Source organism: Anopheles maculipalpis, chromosome X (genome assembly GCF_943734695.1).
Source record: "Anopheles maculipalpis chromosome X, idAnoMacuDA_375_x, whole genome shotgun sequence".
NCBI classification, from domain to species: domain Eukaryota; kingdom Metazoa; phylum Arthropoda; class Insecta; order Diptera; family Culicidae; genus Anopheles; species Anopheles maculipalpis.
In genome coordinates, this window is record NC_064870.1 from 4,986,174 (window position 1) to 5,003,504 (window position 17,331).

At 43.4% G+C, this 17,331-nt stretch overlaps 3 protein-coding genes across 3 annotated transcripts; 2 read left to right on the forward strand and 1 right to left on the reverse strand.

Annotated features, from left to right (window-relative positions):
- Window positions 1–1,277: 1,277 nt before the first annotated feature.
- Window positions 1,278–2,208, reverse strand: LOC126561126 (uncharacterized). Its single transcript, XM_050217074.1, has 3 exons — window positions 2,119–2,208; window positions 1,584–1,757; window positions 1,278–1,507 (listed from the first exon to the last, which is right to left on the reverse strand). Exons 1-3 carry the CDS (start codon window positions 2,195–2,197, stop codon window positions 1,284–1,286), a joined length of 477 nt encoding a protein of 158 aa, XP_050073031.1. The 5' UTR covers window positions 2,198–2,208; the 3' UTR covers window positions 1,278–1,283.
- A 7,047-nt stretch (window positions 2,209–9,255) lies between these two features.
- On the forward strand, window positions 9,256–11,528 carry LOC126562644 (homeobox protein Hox-D5-like). The gene is made up of 3 exons (XM_050219208.1): window positions 9,256–10,138; window positions 10,713–10,882; window positions 11,376–11,528. Exons 1-3 carry the CDS (start codon window positions 9,256–9,258, stop codon window positions 11,526–11,528), a joined length of 1,206 nt encoding a protein of 401 aa, XP_050075165.1.
- A 466-nt stretch (window positions 11,529–11,994) lies between these two features.
- Window positions 11,995–13,143, forward strand: LOC126562655 (ankyrin repeat and LEM domain-containing protein 2 homolog). The gene is made up of 3 exons (XM_050219219.1): window positions 11,995–12,034; window positions 12,124–12,264; window positions 12,347–13,143. The coding sequence occupies exons 1-3, from the start codon at window positions 11,995–11,997 to the stop codon at window positions 13,141–13,143; spliced, it is 978 nt and encodes a 325-aa protein (XP_050075176.1).
- Window positions 13,144–17,331: the final 4,188 nt, after the last annotated feature.

A 17,331-nucleotide genomic window follows, 5' to 3' on the forward strand; every position in this document is an offset into this window, starting at 1 on the left:
ACCGATGACATCAAAATTCGTCTGCCAACCTGGTTCTCAGTCCCAATAAATGAAATTGGGAGTGATTGGGACTCCTTCACTTGTTTGGGCCTGATCCGTCGACTTTTATCCGACATCCACAACGATCCATTCCATGCCTTCAAGCGCTTTTCTAGTCCAGTTTAGTCCGCACACCTGTTGGATTTGCGTCTATTGTTTGGAATTATGCCACTATGGTCTGGGCTGCAAGACTTGAACAGGAGCAAGAATACTTCACGTGGATTGTACTCCGGTACTACCTAGGATTCAATCGCGCTTCTCTGCCATGATGCCTTACCTTATCCTGTGCCATAGATGCGTTGCAAGTGAGACGAGATCGTGTACCAGGCCATTTCTCGATCATCGATATGGCTATATCAAAAAGGTAGGATTACCTCGTAGACAATCTAGTGAACTCTCCTATCCACAACGCTTAATATCCACATATAAAACGATTACTCGTCCTTAAATTCGAAACTAAATCGGTAGTTTGGGTGTGTTTCTTCCAATCGCTGGTAGAATAGATTTGAAAAGTTCCGTAACGTGACCACCACATCCAAACAAACCATACTCATTGTTTACTGTTTAGATTAGATTTGGGCGAGAGCTATGCGCCTCAAGCGTCAAGTGTTGGAAAATTCATATTCCTGCAAGAACCTTTCGCAAGAACTGATTACTGAGAACTAACTTAACCAGACATATTTAAAAAAAAAATTGGACTCTTAAGTTTAATGACCACCGTGTATGTTTCGACTGGTAACGGACTTTCAAGTTGCCCCATTCGCTTAGTTCTTTGCGTGTAAGCCTAAGATATTTAATATTTTTAGAACCCTACAAAACATCCGAAACTCTTGTTGGAGAATGCTTAACAAGACAGACGCGCCTCTTTTACGGATCACAAGTAGTTCAAATTTATTCATCAAGATCTTACACCTCTAGAATCAAAATATCATTAAATCGATCCAAAAATAAAAATAATAAAATTGTCTTTTGATATAATTTAGGTCGCGCTTCGATAGTTGGTACAACAAATTAAACTAACTCCTAAGCACACGTGATTCCTGGTATTGATAAACAAAACATTTATAGTAAGAGTATTATAAGTAATAGGAGTATCGTTGCCTTTTTACAAACAAATGGGCGGAATGTTAAAAGACCTGCGTTACGTTTGCTGCATCCCTCCTCTCCCCTTGAAGCGTTTATCAGATCAGGTTTGGGACCGACACGACAACGGATGTAAATATCCTACACCGGATCGGTGAAATCTAGCATAAATAGAACCGCAGCAGGATTAGCGATAGTAGCATCGCACTACTACTACTGCACAGGCTAACCCAACGTGCTCTCGGTGTGTCGGTACCGTTGCAGAGATCGCCTTGACAAAAGCACATGTACACCTTCTTGTGGTTGTAGACGGTATACGCGCAGCGATCTTCAGAATCGGAGGGTCCTCGCTGGACGCACATGCGCTGGGTGGCCATATCGTAATCTGTGTATGGTTGTGTGAGTGAAAATTAAATACCAATCCGGAGGAGGCGATTCGTTTTTCTTTTTCTTCTGCTTACCATCCTCACGGAACGAGCCCATCCCCTCGATCACTTTGCCACACCAGCCGGAGGCGCAAGGTACGGCCGACACGCCACGTTCACTCTCAACTTGTGTGGCATTCCACAGGAACGGATCTTTGCAGCTGCCGAGTTCGCTCCGCGATCGACATTGGTAGCATCGTTTCAGCAGCGCTAGAATGTATCAGGCGAGGCGAGCAAAGTAAAATTGATTAATATTTTCGTTGTAAAGCTTGTGGTGTTGGAGGAGCACAGCTTGGACTTGACACGCAGGTTGTTTATCGGAGGAGGGGTCGATGATGATTGTTCCACGCGCAAACATTCGAGACTTTCTAAAAGCTGAACGGACGGCCTTCAAGCGCTGCTACCTTTGCCGTTCAATCACAGCGCGCTTGTGACCAGGGAATACATCCGCATACATCAGCGAGAGCAACTCGCTGCTGTTGCCTGTTTGATGGTTTGTAGTTGATTCGAAGCAGGCTGCGATTCTGCAGATTCTGGAAGCAAATGGTTTGCCCCTAGTTGATTGACCCACCGTTTGATGTTGCTATCTCGGTCGTGAGCAGTAATGTTGTCGTCGATGCAAACCACACATAGAACGATCTGGTCCACATGTTACGCACGATGCGTCACTGTTTGTCGGAACTTGGTAGGCACCTTTTGATTTACGCGTGTATTTTTTAAAGCACTTGGTACGATATTGAATGACGGAATGTCGCGGGTTGACTGTGAAAGGGCTCGGGCTTTCGAGCTTTCTAACCATTCGAGAGGTGGAAGGCGTATGGGCATGAAGTTTACACGGCCGTCCTACTTCTTCTTTATGCTCGTCGCACGAAAGCTCTGGTTACACAATAAAGCAGAAGCGGAAGCTTTTCCCCCGATCGTCTTTTTGTATCGGTTTGTTTTTGGATGGAATTTTCAATTCCAAAATGTGATACCTTTTTGTCGAAAGGGAAATATACAAAAATTATAGTTTTGTAGAAAAATTGCCTTTCAAAGACTTTTGATTAAGTCGATCGTATTAACTGCACTCGTGTAAATGGAGCTTTATACGATCCAATAAGACACTGTTACACGACGACACATCGAATCGGATCGAGTCGGTGCTGCTCGCAACATCTAAGAGAGTCACTCACAAGTCTGCACTCTCTCAAAAGAGTTAACTTTTGAATTTTTGAAATACTTTTTTCAGTTAACTACAGTTGAAACAGATTTTTCATCGAATAAACTAAGAAAGAAAAAACCTAGGAGATCACAAAATTCGGCTCAGTCCCCACACAATTAAATAAAATAAAAATTGAGGCTACTCGGTGGTTAGGCGTTAGCAGCAACGGTCTACACATGGCAATTCCCATCTGTACCGTTCCCCCGTAGTGAGGACTGACTATTCAACTACGTGTTATCTGCAAGTCTAGTAAGGCATTCGATTAGTAAGCCTCTTAGTAGATCGTTAAGTCAAGAAAAGCAATTAAAATCAACTTAAATTGTCTTATGTTAACAAAACATTCGTGTGCAGTGTGTTATTCAATAGTAGATTCGACTCTTTTCGGTCATCGCTTTTCTTGAAACATTTTATCCATTGCTGGATTCCTTCCCGTAAACCAGCTGTTCAAGTTCACTAGTTATCTTTATTTAATAAGGACTATCTTTCCAATTCTGCATCAAAACTTGCTTTCCACCAGGCAAGACAGATTGCTGTTGTAACGAACGAACGATCTACTGCTATGCATTGTGATTTTAGTGTAGTGTTACAAAAACCAACCGGCGACACCGCTCGCGACGGTTCGTTATTGACATTTTCCTGTTTGTTTTTAACTATTTATGACGAGAGATCATTTCCTATGCGCAAGTGTGCTACCTTCGGTGGTTTCGTATTCGACATGTGCTTTTTTTTTTGCTGTACGACGAATTTCTTTTCTATTGCTGCTCATACTGTCGAATCTAAGTATGTCTTATTTATGGTTACCGCGGTTCACTTGCAGAGAAATTTCCCATATGCTCGTTTCATCGATGCAATCCGTCGTCAGCATGTCTGGGAGCTCCCAGTCGTTCAGCTGCTCCAAAGAAAGACTCGTAGCGCAGTTGCACATTCGCAACATCTGGTAAACTAAATTCTAGCTAAAATCTTCTAGCAGCTCGAGCCGGAAATGAAGCTACTTCACCGTGTCAATGATGCGTGGTATCGCTGTGCGCAGTTTGCGGACCAACATCAATCAATTCGTGATACATTTGCAAACACATCGCGCCACCGACAAATAGGGCGGGATCGTAAAAGAGTCATCAAACAAACCCGATACGATTAGATGGCAGATAGCACCCCGCTCATCGGATTACTGCAACAGCGCTTTATGTCTCGTCAGAGATTCGCACCACTTGGACAAAGAGTGCATCAGAGCTGGAACTAGCCATGAAGAAGGGATTTTCCGAGTTTTCATGCTATGGCACACATATCTGGCTGCTGCTGCTACGTACATTGGAGCGTTTGTTATGATTTTATAGATTTCGCTTTATTCTTTTGCTCTTCACATAAGATCACAGTACAAACAACTGGATGCACATGCGGCTGGGAATAGGACCAAAGAGGAAAGACGTAGAAATAAAGACTTGATCGCCAGAGACATACTATTATTTCTAATATGTTTCCTCAATGTGATCATGCTGTTCTACTGTTCAAGTTTTAGTTCACCAAATCCTTGACTTGTGGACGACAGTTTTGCTTTTTGAAATCCGTTCGTTCATTTCGCCACTTGTTTTCGAGTACCTTGAATGACATAAAATAGAATCAAAATGCAATAATCTTTTTAAAAAGGGCGTCGCTTTAATCAAGAGTAACGAAGCAATGGCCTCTCGCAATTGTAATGCCACATGGTTCCTTCCTCCAACCCTCGTTAGCCCCTATGCCTCTTGACGGAAACTGCCAAGGAAGAACAGGATAACAGGCTCACTGCTGTGTTGACACTCTCACACCACGATCCTAATGACTCCGCTTAGAAGTAAAATTTATAGCTCCTCGCTGAAAACAAAACAGAACGGAGAAAGTAAGCGGACCTTCTGGTGTAACTTGAGGATCAAGGAAAGGCAAAACAAACAACCACACCGACGGTACAAACAACAAGCACGCAGCGTCATGTATTAATCCATAAATCAAGGACCCGTTGAGGACTGTTGAGACCTTTCGACGCGGAGCCATGCGGTTGTGATGGAGAATTTATGGCAAGGGGTTTCAGATCAGCTACAGAGGTGAAGGATGCAGGATATCCTCACGATGATCGTTCTTGAGCGAGCAGTGCGATCCGTGCGGCATATGACGCGTGTTTCATAAAGCGGACAGGTGCGACTTAAAAAGCCGCAGTGAATTGAAAATAGATTTTGAAATATTAAATATTAAAAATGTTGAAAATCCCTTTTCTATCAATTAGAATACTGTATCGACATAAACAAATGTGAAATCGATAGCAGTACGAACGAAAAATGTTTCAAATATATTACATTTAGATCAGCTCTGACCAGAAATGTTACCGGAACCACATGCAGTCCATTGTAATGTGATTATTCGAGGGAACAAATTTAAATTGCCTTTAAGTGGGACGCCAAAGGCATAAAAATTACCCCGAGTAGAAGTAACGCTTAAGCATGATTTCACCCTAATGGCTCCTAGTTATACTTTTCGCCGGCGTCGAATGGTGCTACAAAAACATTTGTCTTACCAGCCGATTGTAGTTGGTGTTTCCGTTTCCATTACGCTGCGAGCCGAAAATGTTCCCAGCGCCGATGAAGCGGTTAATTTATTAATAAACTGGTAATGAGATTTGCAGCTGAGTCTTCTGAAACCATTTATGCTGTGAGGCGAATGTTTGTCACCACTACCTAACACGTGTGGTATGCTTGAAGTGAAAAAAAAAGATTAGTTGAAATGTTAGTTTTGCACTGGGGCATTGTAGGGTAAATCATAAGTGTGACCGAATTAATAACATGCACTCGTTAAATACATGATTGAACAGATCAGTTAAATATATTTTTTTTAGATTTTCGGGCGAGAATTCAGAAATCAACAACAAACTTCTAAGCCGCTTTACATGACAAATGTTTTCGGAATAAAGTACAAAGAAGTTTAACTAAGGAAAACCTCCCTAAGATGCACAGGGACCAACGTGGGTATGGGCAGCTTAAAGATGTTTCCAGGATAGATATTTGATAGAAACATCACAACATTATCGATTTGGAGCACGTTTCTAACTTTGGAGAATGCCATCGATTAAAGAGGTCCATCTTAGAGAGACATAAATGTAGGGAAATTGAATGGATTGGGGAGGGAAAATAGTACATCTTATCGACAGTTTATCCATAGATATACTATTAACAAAGCTCAACAGGCTAGGCTTTCCAACTCCCATATTGTTTTGGTTTCGCGCCTCGTTTTCTCGCGCCAGACACTATAGTCTATGCAGGCAAACGATTACTGATAGGATGTGTGACTTCTGGTGTAGAACTAGATAATAAATTAACTCTCATAAATCACGTATAAGGCATACTAAAAAAAAGCTACAAATTTCAGTTTCATTCGAAAGATGACAAACGAGTTTAGTGAGTCCTATGTGTGTAAAATGCCTGTCCAGTAACATCAATAATAAAAAATGGTTTAATTCTTTGGAGTCCTTATACTGACAATCAAACGTACCGAAAGTGTCCAAAGAAAATTGACTCGTTCTGCAATAAGTATCCTCAGATGATCAAAAGGAAATTCACCGTTTTACAACACCATAACAAAAGTCCCAAAGCAAACTATGTTATCTTGTGTGGCTTATAAATGGCGGACAAGAAAACAAGCAAATATATAAATAAATAAAGAAGCTTCACCGTAAAGTGATTATAATGTTTTTATACGGGGCGGCCCGGTGTAGGTGACAGCGGCATCGGTCTTCAAACGGCAGGATCGGGGTTCAAATCCCATCCGGATCCCCTCGTGGTGAGGAGTGACTACCCAACTATGTGGTATCGGCAAGTCTAGTAAGTCAGTTAAAGATCGTTGATAGGAATTTGTTCATACAATCTGCTGCTCTAAAATCCTAAGGTGGCTTCTTAAGACGCACCTGTCCGCTTTATGAAACACGCGTCATATACCGCACGGATCGCACTGCTCGCTCAAGAACGATCATCGTGAGGATATCCTGCATCCTTCACCTCTGTAGCTGATCTGAAACCCCTTGCCATAAATTCTCCATCACAACCGCATGGCTCCGCGTCGAAAGGTCTCAACAGTCCTCAACGGGTCCTTGATTTATGGATTAATACATGACGCTGCGTGCTTGTTGTTTGTACCGTCGGTGTGGTTGTTTGTTTTGCCTTTCCTTGATCCTCAAGTTACACCAGAAGGTTCGCTTACTTTCTCCGTTCTGTTTTGTTTTCGGCGAGGAGCTATAAATTTTACTTCTAAGCGGAGTCATTAGGATCGTGGTGTGAGAGTGTCAACACAGCAGTGAGCCTGTTATCCTGTTCTTCCTTGGCAGTTTCCGTCAAGAGGCATAGGGGCTAACGAGGGTTGGAGGAAGGAACCATGTGGCATTACATTTGCGAGAGGCCATTGCTTTGTTACTCTTGATTAAAGCGACGCCCTTTTTAAAAAGATTATTGCATTTTGATTCTATTTTATTTCATTCAAGGTACTCGAAAACAAGTGGCGAAATGAACGAACGGATTTCAAAAAGCAAAGCTGTCGTCCACAAGTCAAGGATTTGGTGAACTAAAACTTGAACAGTAGAACAGCATGATCACGTTGAGGAAACATATTAGAAATAATAGTCTCCGGCAATCAAGTCTTTATTTCTACGTCTTTCCTCTTTGGTCCTATTCCCAGCCGCATGTGCATCCAGTTGTTTGTACTGTGATCTTATGTGAAGAGCAAAAGAATAAAGCGAAATCTATAAAATCATAACAAACGCTCCAATGTACGTAGCAGCAGCAGCCAGATATGTGTGCCATAGCATGAAAACTCGGAAAATCCCTTCTTCATGGCTAGTTCCAGCTCTGATGCACTCTTTGTCCAAGTGGTGCGAATCTCTGACGAGACATAAAGCGCTGTTGCAGTAATCCGATGAGCGGGGTGCTATCTGCCATCTAATCGTATCGGGTTTGTTTGATGACTCTTTTACGATCCCGCCCTATTTGTCGGTGGCGCGATGTGTTTGCAAATGTATCACGAATTGATTGATGTTGGTCCGCAAACTGCGCACAGCGATACCACGCATCATTGACACGGTGAAGTAGCTTCATTTCCGGCTCGAGCTGCTAGAAGATTTTAGCTAGAATTTAGTTTACCAGATGTTGCGAATGTGCAACTGCGCTACGAGTCTTTCTTTGGAGCGGCTGAACGATCTGGGAGCTCCCAGACATGCTGACGACGGATTGCATCGATGAAACGAGCATATGGGAGATTTCTCTGCAAGTGAACTCCGGTAACCATAAATAAGACATGCTTAGATTAGACAGTATGAGCAGCAATAGAAAAGAAATTCGTCGTACAGCAAAAAAAAAAGCACATGTCGAATACGAAACCACCGAAGGTAGCACACTTGCGCATAGGAAATGATCTCTCGTCATAAATAGTTAAAAACAAACAGGAAAATGTCAATAACGAACCGTCGCGAGCGGTGTCGCCGGTTGGTTTTTGTAACACTACACTAAAATCACTGTAGACAGCGTTTGCTACATTTGTATTCTTTCAGCAGTTTAAAGATAAAAAAAGGCCAACTTACTACGATCAAGTATCGATTTCTTCTGAATCAATCCTCTAACGTGCAAGTATAATTATATGCAGTAATCATACAATACAGCGAGGTTCGAGCCGGTGGTATAGGCGACATCGGCGCCGATCTTCAAACGGCAGGGCCGGGGTTCAAATCCCATCCGAACCGTCGTCAACCCGTCAACCCGTACTGACTATCCAATGACGTGGTATCGATAAGTTTAGTGTTAGCCATTAAGTCAAGAAGAATAATCAATACGATGGTACGATCACATTCATGTAGCAATTAGTATGAAGTAAATTGTATTTGAAAATTTTATTTTTTTTTATAAATTATTGAATCGAATTTTACAAACAAACAAATCAAAAACAAGGTTTGAAAATGAAGCAAAAATGTGTACCGCAAAATGTGTGTGTGTAAAACAATTTAGCTGAAAATAAATATACAGGAAACGGATAACTTCGGTGCGGAATATTTTAAAAATAATAAGTTACTACAATCCAGCAAGTGACACGAAAATGGGTACAAAAACAAGGAAAGAAAAAAGCCCTGAGCGTGGCACGTTTTCTTACAGTGTGACGTTGATTGGTTTAGAAGATCAGTGTAGGCGGAGTTGATTCGGCAACGCTGAATTCCGTCGTGGGATGCTGTGCTTTCTGCAACTGCTTGGAACGATCGTCAGTCTATTCTGGTACTTCATATGGTTGTGTAGTGCTCGTGCACTTGCGCCTCTACATTGGGATGTAGCATTCTTGGCGCATTGTGGCTGATTTGAGTGCGTAAACACATTTTTGTTTGTCCGCCGTGGAACTAAAGATCTGTTGGAACTGCCGTTTTTTTTTTAAGTGTGAAACATTCAAAGGCTAATCATAAATTAAGTGGTCTTCATCTGGTGTTTGGGTTTCCGATACAGGACATACAAGTGTGATATGGATGAACAGTGCTGCTCGACCGAGTGTCTAGCTCAGGACCGACCGATCACATCCCGCAACAGATACCTAATGTCGCCAGCAAATTCTTCGGAAAGCTACCCTCCAATGAAGCATCCGAACCAGGCATTTGCCAGTGATAACATTACTACACGCAACAGCAGTTGTTCACCACCGGCAGCCAACCTATCACACGGTGTGCTCTACTGTCACGAATATCCTCAACAACAAAGCTATCAGCTCTATACAAATCAACCCTTGGCCGTACCTCAATCAACTTCTACGCTGTCTGTTAATTCCGCATCCGCAGTATTGGGACAAAATTTGACTGTTCATCCTTACAACGACTACTGCCAGTCGACAATGGGTGAATATCTCAACGATCGCTGCTCGGTAATCAGTTCCACGTACAATGAGCACGAAGCGGCAGCTGAAAACAGAACAGAATCCTCGCACAATACCACCAAAACGAACGAACGTGACCACTGCAGCCTTTTCAACTGTCTGACCGTCGCAGACCGACAGCCGTTGCACTATGGCCACGCGGATATGTGCCCGGTGCCCTGCGCAGATGTGCATCCATTTTTGCGCCACCAGCAAGAGCTCGACGGTGCCGTAAGCTATCTAACCAACGGCAGTAATTACAGTGAGCATGCTGCCAAGCAAAGGCTGAAGGGCGACAGCAATCGTACACCGGAAAACTTTCTCGACGATGTGCTACCATTTCTATACAACGAGCTTGAACCATCGGCTGATATGTTGAACGCTCTGTCGTACGAAAAACCCAACTCGGAGCTGGCAAAGGACGATAAGTGCATTCAGCCATGGTCTAGTGGTGCACCATTATTAAGACAGCTGCTTTTTAGTACCACGGGCGTTGAAGGTAAGATGTTAATAATAATTACCTTGTTCGGGGGCTTCTGCGTTGCGTGCCATTATTGGAGTTTTGATGATCGTTGCCGGAACCTCTTTTTGAGGTGTTCCAACCATTCCATTCCTTTGTCCCTAAAAGAGAAAAATATATTAGAGACAAGGCCAAATCATGCCGGTCAGTCTTCACTATGGAGACTGTCCGAACAACAACTATCGCGTCCGCCCCCTGATCCATGATCCACATCTGGACCATCTTGCCCGTACGCAGGATTGTATATCTGTATGTAAAGCAAACCATGCCAGTCACTGCAAGGAACCCAGATGTATGATGATGACCCGGTAGGGTCCGAGATCATCCCAAAGTTAAGCAGGCCATCGAAATGATTTTTAAAAACTGCCGATACCATGTAGTTGGCTAGTAAATCCTCACTACGGGGGACGGTCCGGATGGGATTTGAACCCCGGTCCTCCCGTTTGAAGACCGGTGCCGCTGTCCTTTAAAACCTTTTTCCAAGCGTTCAATCATGTAAAACCTTTCTCTCTCTCTCTCTCTCTCTCTCTCTCTCTCTCTCTCTCTTCTCCAGATGAAAGTGCAAAGGAAACAAACAACAACGACGTTGCTCACAGTCCAATACGGCCAAAGGAAAACCATTCCGGCGACACCAACAAATCGTCAGAACAACCACAAAAACCAATCTCAAAGTTATCGGGTATTGCTAATCGCAAAGCACGCACCGCGTTCACAAAGTCTCAGGTATTTTGTTTTTTGCATTTTATACGCCACGAAACACGAAATCTACAGTACATGAACCGAAATCACCCACGAACTCAAAAATCGAAAAGTCAAAAAAGATGCAAACTATGGGATTTGCAAACTCAGCGAGCAAAATCAGTGAGGAGATTATGCACGGTGCGAATCTATCATGCTGTCTCGCTCTTAAATCGCAAACTGCCATAGTGCAAAATGGGAAATGACAGAGAGGCAAAATGTTTCCGAGTTTTCCGTCTGAAAGGGGGCAATTGCTGAAAAACTTTTATTCCTTTTGACGTAAAGTTATCAACTTTTTGAGTTTTTGCTTGGAGATCTCAGACCGTGTACTGTGTTTTATATGGAATTTGACAGATGGCATAACCTTCCGAACCACCGAATGGTGCGAAAAAAATCGGAACGATCTAGCTGTGCCACAGGCCATATTGTCCAAGCTAGACAACGCTTTTTCTAACATTGATATCGTTTATTTTTACAGATAAAGGCGCTTGAATCGGAATATGCTCATTCGCACTACTTGACCCGGCTGCGTCGGTACGAGATCGCCGTGGCGCTTATGTTAAGCGAAAGACAGGTCAAAGTTTGGTTTCAGAATAGACGCATGAAAATGAAACGAATGCGATCGTCCTAAACTGGACGGTGTAAAATAAAGGAATAAAAAAATGTGAGAAAACCGTCAAATATAAGCGTCGTTTGTTTTGGGTCATACACACTCACACGCACACCGGACCGGACGTACGATAATGCCACCGAGCAATGAAACCTCAAGCCCGCTTTACATTCGGTTAGGATAATTTGCGGTTTTGGATTGAATATTTTTTTCGCTTCATCTCGAGGAGAACATTGCACACAACTTACACAAATCATCGATAGATATATTCCTCCTCACTATAGTGAGAAGCATGATTTTGATCGCTGGGTAACTTACAGAACAAAACTCGGCCCGACTTCAACTCTCCGACTCGACGCTGTAAACTAAAGTCAGGATTGATTGAACATTTTCCTGCCTCAAATGTCTGCTAGACTTGAATTACATCGCGTGCATCCAACGTTAGCTACCATTTTCTTCCCAGTTTCTAGATTTTTCTGAGTTCACAATGTATTACGGTGTAACGAAAGGAACGGGGTCAAACCAAGGTATAGTATGCACATCTTTGGTTGGCCAGCCAAAAGATTATTTCATTTACATCATTGTAACGCTGAAAATTCTTGTTTGGTATTCGTAGTCCTGATCGCTTCGTTCGGCAGAATGGACTCTGCTTTATTCATCATGAAACTTTGGAAAGATGCAAGAATGTTCATCTTTCCTACCGAAGCCGCTAAGACTAGGTTTGAAAATGACCTACAATCGCATATGCTAACATGCGGTAAGTTATTACACCACTTAACGTTCGAACGGCGCATGATTGATCCGGTGTTGATGCTGTTGCTTTTCCTCTTTTACCGCAGAAGGTCCACAGAGCGTTTCCCGGGTACAAAGAGGCGTAAAGCTACCGTTTGAGTCGCGGGAAGACATTAAACGCTTCCTGTACACAGGCGATTTCGACACCATCGGTGCAATGATCGACAAGCATCCCGTCCTGTTGATCTCCCAGATGAACACGCCACGTAGATATGGCGGCCTCAATGCACTCCAAATCGCGGCCATGAAGGGATCTGTCGAACTTTGCCGCAAAATCCTTACCAACGTTGAAAACCCTTCCTACGTAGCAAAGTTCGAGGGCGGCATGACGGGCATGACGTATGAGATAAGCGCCAAGCTGGTCGACTTGTATCTCAACATGCCGGACCGACGTTGGTATGAAACGGCGCTTCATTACGCTGTCAGGTATGGTCAGCTGGATGTAGTGAAGCTGCTGGTGTCATACCCTCAGTGCGAGCAAAAGCGGAACATCAACGGCCTGTATCCCAGCGATATAATATGCCACAATGCGAAGAGGGACGAAACAATTTTAAACGGCATTTCCGCCATGTTCATCGAACGCTTCTTTGTCGCATTGATTCTTACCGAAGGGGATTTTCGCGAGCCGTATGTTGTGAAACCTTTTACATACAAAAATTTGCCCGATATTAGCCCGGTAGGCAAGTTCAAGTACACTCGCCATATTGCTGCAGCAGTTGGCCCGATGACAAAGCGGGGCGCGGAAGCATTCTATAATCGTTGGCGGAAGAACCCGAGCGTTGCTTGGATGTCGGCGCAGCCAGAAGCTTGTCTGTCGAAAAATGTAAAATTTAGCTCCGTGTAAATTATGTTATATCATACCGGGAAATAAAGGATCCGTTCTGCTTTATTTAATAGTTTTTTTTTTCTTCAACTTTGATTGATAAGATTGATGGTTGATGAGTAAGATTGTATTGAACGCGTCGGTGGTTTAGTTCAAACTTTATTTGGAACTTAATTGCTGTATAGCTTACGGCACATCTAGTAAATGAATACGATCGATCCCATATTAATGGCTTCATAGTTCCTGCGCATTTCGATTAAAACAGTTGGACTAAATTAAAAAAAAAAGAGAGAGGGCAGAGGCGGATAAGCGGACTGAGCGATCGCTTGGGGCAACCGGCTCGTGGGGGGACCACGAGCTGAATTGGTTGTAGCCAATACTGGGGGATCTGATAGGCCCAATTGCTGTCTCGAGAGACCCACGGATTGCCATCAGAATCGCGCTCCCAACGTGCTCAACACATTCAACGCTGTTTCTTGTCGGGATCATCAAATGCATCCGTCCCTCGCTCAACATTTTTGATTGCGAAAGCGATGATGGGCTCCAATATCCATCCCGCCAGAGATCTTCAACTCGCCTTTGTCCTACTGGTCCCCACAGGGCCCCAACACCATTTCACACTTAGGGCCTCATGAGCGTTAAATCCGCCTCTGTGAGAGAGTACCGGATTCAAAGATCCTCTACTGTTCGGTAGTATTTCATACGATTAATGTACATCAAACCTACGATGAAACTAGTTTAACACGCAAATATTTGGTTTCTATCACTCTACGTCACTAACACGTGTTCTATGCGATCCAGCTACGGTGGTTTTCAACTATTCAATATATTACGGTTTAATGTATATCTATATATGTATATCTCATTAGTATGAATCTAGAAAATACGCCAACATAAAAAAATCTGGTTTAAACAGTTACGTTATATAAACCCTGTTCTTTGTGTAATCGATAATCGGATTGTATATCTGTATGTATAGCAAACCATGCCAGTCACTGCAAGGAACCCAGATGTATGATGATGACCCGGTAGGGTCCGAGATCATCCCAAAGTTAAGCAGGCCATCGAAATGATTTTTAAAAACTGCCGATACCATGTAGTTGGCTAGTAAATCCTCACTACGGGGGACGGTCCGGATGGGATTTGAACCCCGGTCCTCCCGTTTGAAGACCGGTGCCGCTGTCCTTTACAACCTTTTTCCAAGCGTTCAATCATGTAAAACCTTTCTCTCTCTCTCTCTCTCTCTCTCTCTCTCTCTCTCTCTCTCTCTTCTCCAGATGAAAGTGCAAAGGAAACAAACAACAACGACGTTGCTCACAGTCCAATACGGCCAAAGGAAAACCATTCCGGCGACACCAACAAATCGTCAGAACAACCACAAAAACCAATCTCAAAGTTATCGGGTATTGCTAATCGCAAAGCACGCACCGCGTTCACAAAGTCTCAGGTATTTTGTTTTTTGCATTTTATACGCCACGAAACACGAAATCTACAGTACATGAACCGAAATCACCCACGAACTCAAAAATCGAAAAGTCAAAAAAGATGCAAACTATGGGATTTGCAAACTCAGCGAGCAAAATCAGTGAGGAGATTATGCACGGTGCGAATCTATCATGCTGTCTCGCTCTTAAATCGCAAACTGCCATAGTGCAAAATGGGAAATGACAGAGAGGCAAAATGTTTCCGAGTTTTCCGTCTGAAAGGGGGCAATTGCTGAAAAACTTTTATTCCTTTTGACGTAAAGTTATCAACTTTTTGAGTTTTTGCTTGGAGATCTCAGACCGTGTACTGTGTTTTATATGGAATTTGACAGATGGCATAACCTTCCGAACCACCGAATGGTGCGAAAAAAATCGGAACGATCTAGCTGTGCCACAGGCCATATTGTCCAAGCTAGACAACGCTTTTTCTAACATTGATATCGTTTATTTTTACAGATAAAGGCGCTTGAATCGGAATATGCTCATTCGCACTACTTGACCCGGCTGCGTCGGTACGAGATCGCCGTGGCGCTTATGTTAAGCGAAAGACAGGTCAAAGTTTGGTTTCAGAATAGACGCATGAAAATGAAACGAATGCGATCGTCCTAAACTGGACGGTGTAAAATAAAGGAATAAAAAAATGTGAGAAAACCGTCAAATATAAGCGTCGTTTGTTTTGGGTCATACACACTCACACGCACACCGGACCGGACGTACGATAATGCCACCGAGCAATGAAACCTCAAGCCCGCTTTACATTCGGTTAGGATAATTTGCGGTTTTGGATTGAATATTTTTTTCGCTTCATCTCGAGGAGAACATTGCACACAACTTACACAAATCATCGATAGATATATTCCTCCTCACTATAGTGAGAAGCATGATTTTGATCGCTGGGTAACTTACAGAACAAAACTCGGCCCGACTTCAACTCTCCGACTCGACGCTGTAAACTAAAGTCAGGATTGATTGAACATTTTCCTGCCTCAAATGTCTGCTAGACTTGAATTACATCGCGTGCATCCAACGTTAGCTACCATTTTCTTCCCAGTTTCTAGATTTTTCTGAGTTCACAATGTATTACGGTGTAACGAAAGGAACGGGGTCAAACCAAGGTATAGTATGCACATCTTTGGTTGGCCAGCCAAAAGATTATTTCATTTACATCATTGTAACGCTGAAAATTCTTGTTTGGTATTCGTAGTCCTGATCGCTTCGTTCGGCAGAATGGACTCTGCTTTATTCATCATGAAACTTTGGAAAGATGCAAGAATGTTCATCTTTCCTACCGAAGCCGCTAAGACTAGGTTTGAAAATGACCTACAATCGCATATGCTAACATGCGGTAAGTTATTACACCACTTAACGTTCGAACGGCGCATGATTGATCCGGTGTTGATGCTGTTGCTTTTCCTCTTTTACCGCAGAAGGTCCACAGAGCGTTTCCCGGGTACAAAGAGGCGTAAAGCTACCGTTTGAGTCGCGGGAAGACATTAAACGCTTCCTGTACACAGGCGATTTCGACACCATCGGCGCAATGATCGACAAGCATCCCGTCCTGTTGATCTCCCAGATGAACACGCCACGTAGATATGGCGGCCTCAATGCACTCCAAATCGCGGCCATGAAGGGATCTGTCGAACTTTGCCGCAAAATCCTTACCAACGTTGAAAACCCTTCCTACGTAGCAAAGTTCGAGGGCGGCATGACGGGCATGACGTATGAGATAAGCGCCAAGCTGGTCGACTTGTATCTCAACATGCCGGACCGACGTTGGTATGAAACGGCGCTTCATTACGCTGTCAGGTATGGTCAGCTGGATGTAGTGAAGCTGCTGGTGTCATACCCTCAGTGCGAGCAAAAGCGGAACATCAACGGCCTGTATCCCAGCGATATAATATGCCACAATGCGAAGAGGGACGAAACAATTTTAAACGGCATTTCCGCCATGTTCATCGAACGCTTCTTTGTCGCATTGATTCTTACCGAAGGGGATTTTCGCGAGCCGTATGTTGTGAAACCTTTTACATACAAAAATTTGCCCGATATTAGCCCGGTAGGCAAGTTCAAGTACACTCGCCATATTGCTGCAGCAGTTGGCCCGATGACAAAGCGGGGCGCGGAAGCATTCTATAATCGTTGGCGGAAGAACCCGAGCGTTGCTTGGATGTCGGCGCAGCCAGAAGCTTGTCTGTCGAAAAATGTAAAATTTAGCTCCGTGTAAATTATGTTATATCATACCGGGAAATAAAGGATCCGTTCTGCTTTATTTAATAGTTTTTTTTTTCTTCAACTTTGATTGATAAGATTGATGGTTGATGAGTAAGATTGTATTGAACGCGTCGGTGGTTTAGTTCAAACTTTATTTGGAACTTAATTGCTGTATAGCTTACGGCACATCTAGTAAATGAATACGATCGATCCCATATTAATGGCTTCATAGTTCCTGCGCATTTCGATTAAAACAGTTGGACTAAATTAAAAAAAAAAGAGAGAGGGCAGAGGCGGATAAGCGGACTGAGCGATCGCTTGGGGCAACCGGCTCGTGGGGGGACCACGAGCTGAATTGGTTGTAGCCAATACTGGGGGATCTGATAGGCCCAATTGCTGTCTCGAGAGACCCACGGATTGCCATCAGAATCGCGCTCCCAACGTGCTCAACACATTCAACGCTGTTTCTTGTCGGGATCATCAAATGCATCCGTCCCTCGCTCAACATTTTTGA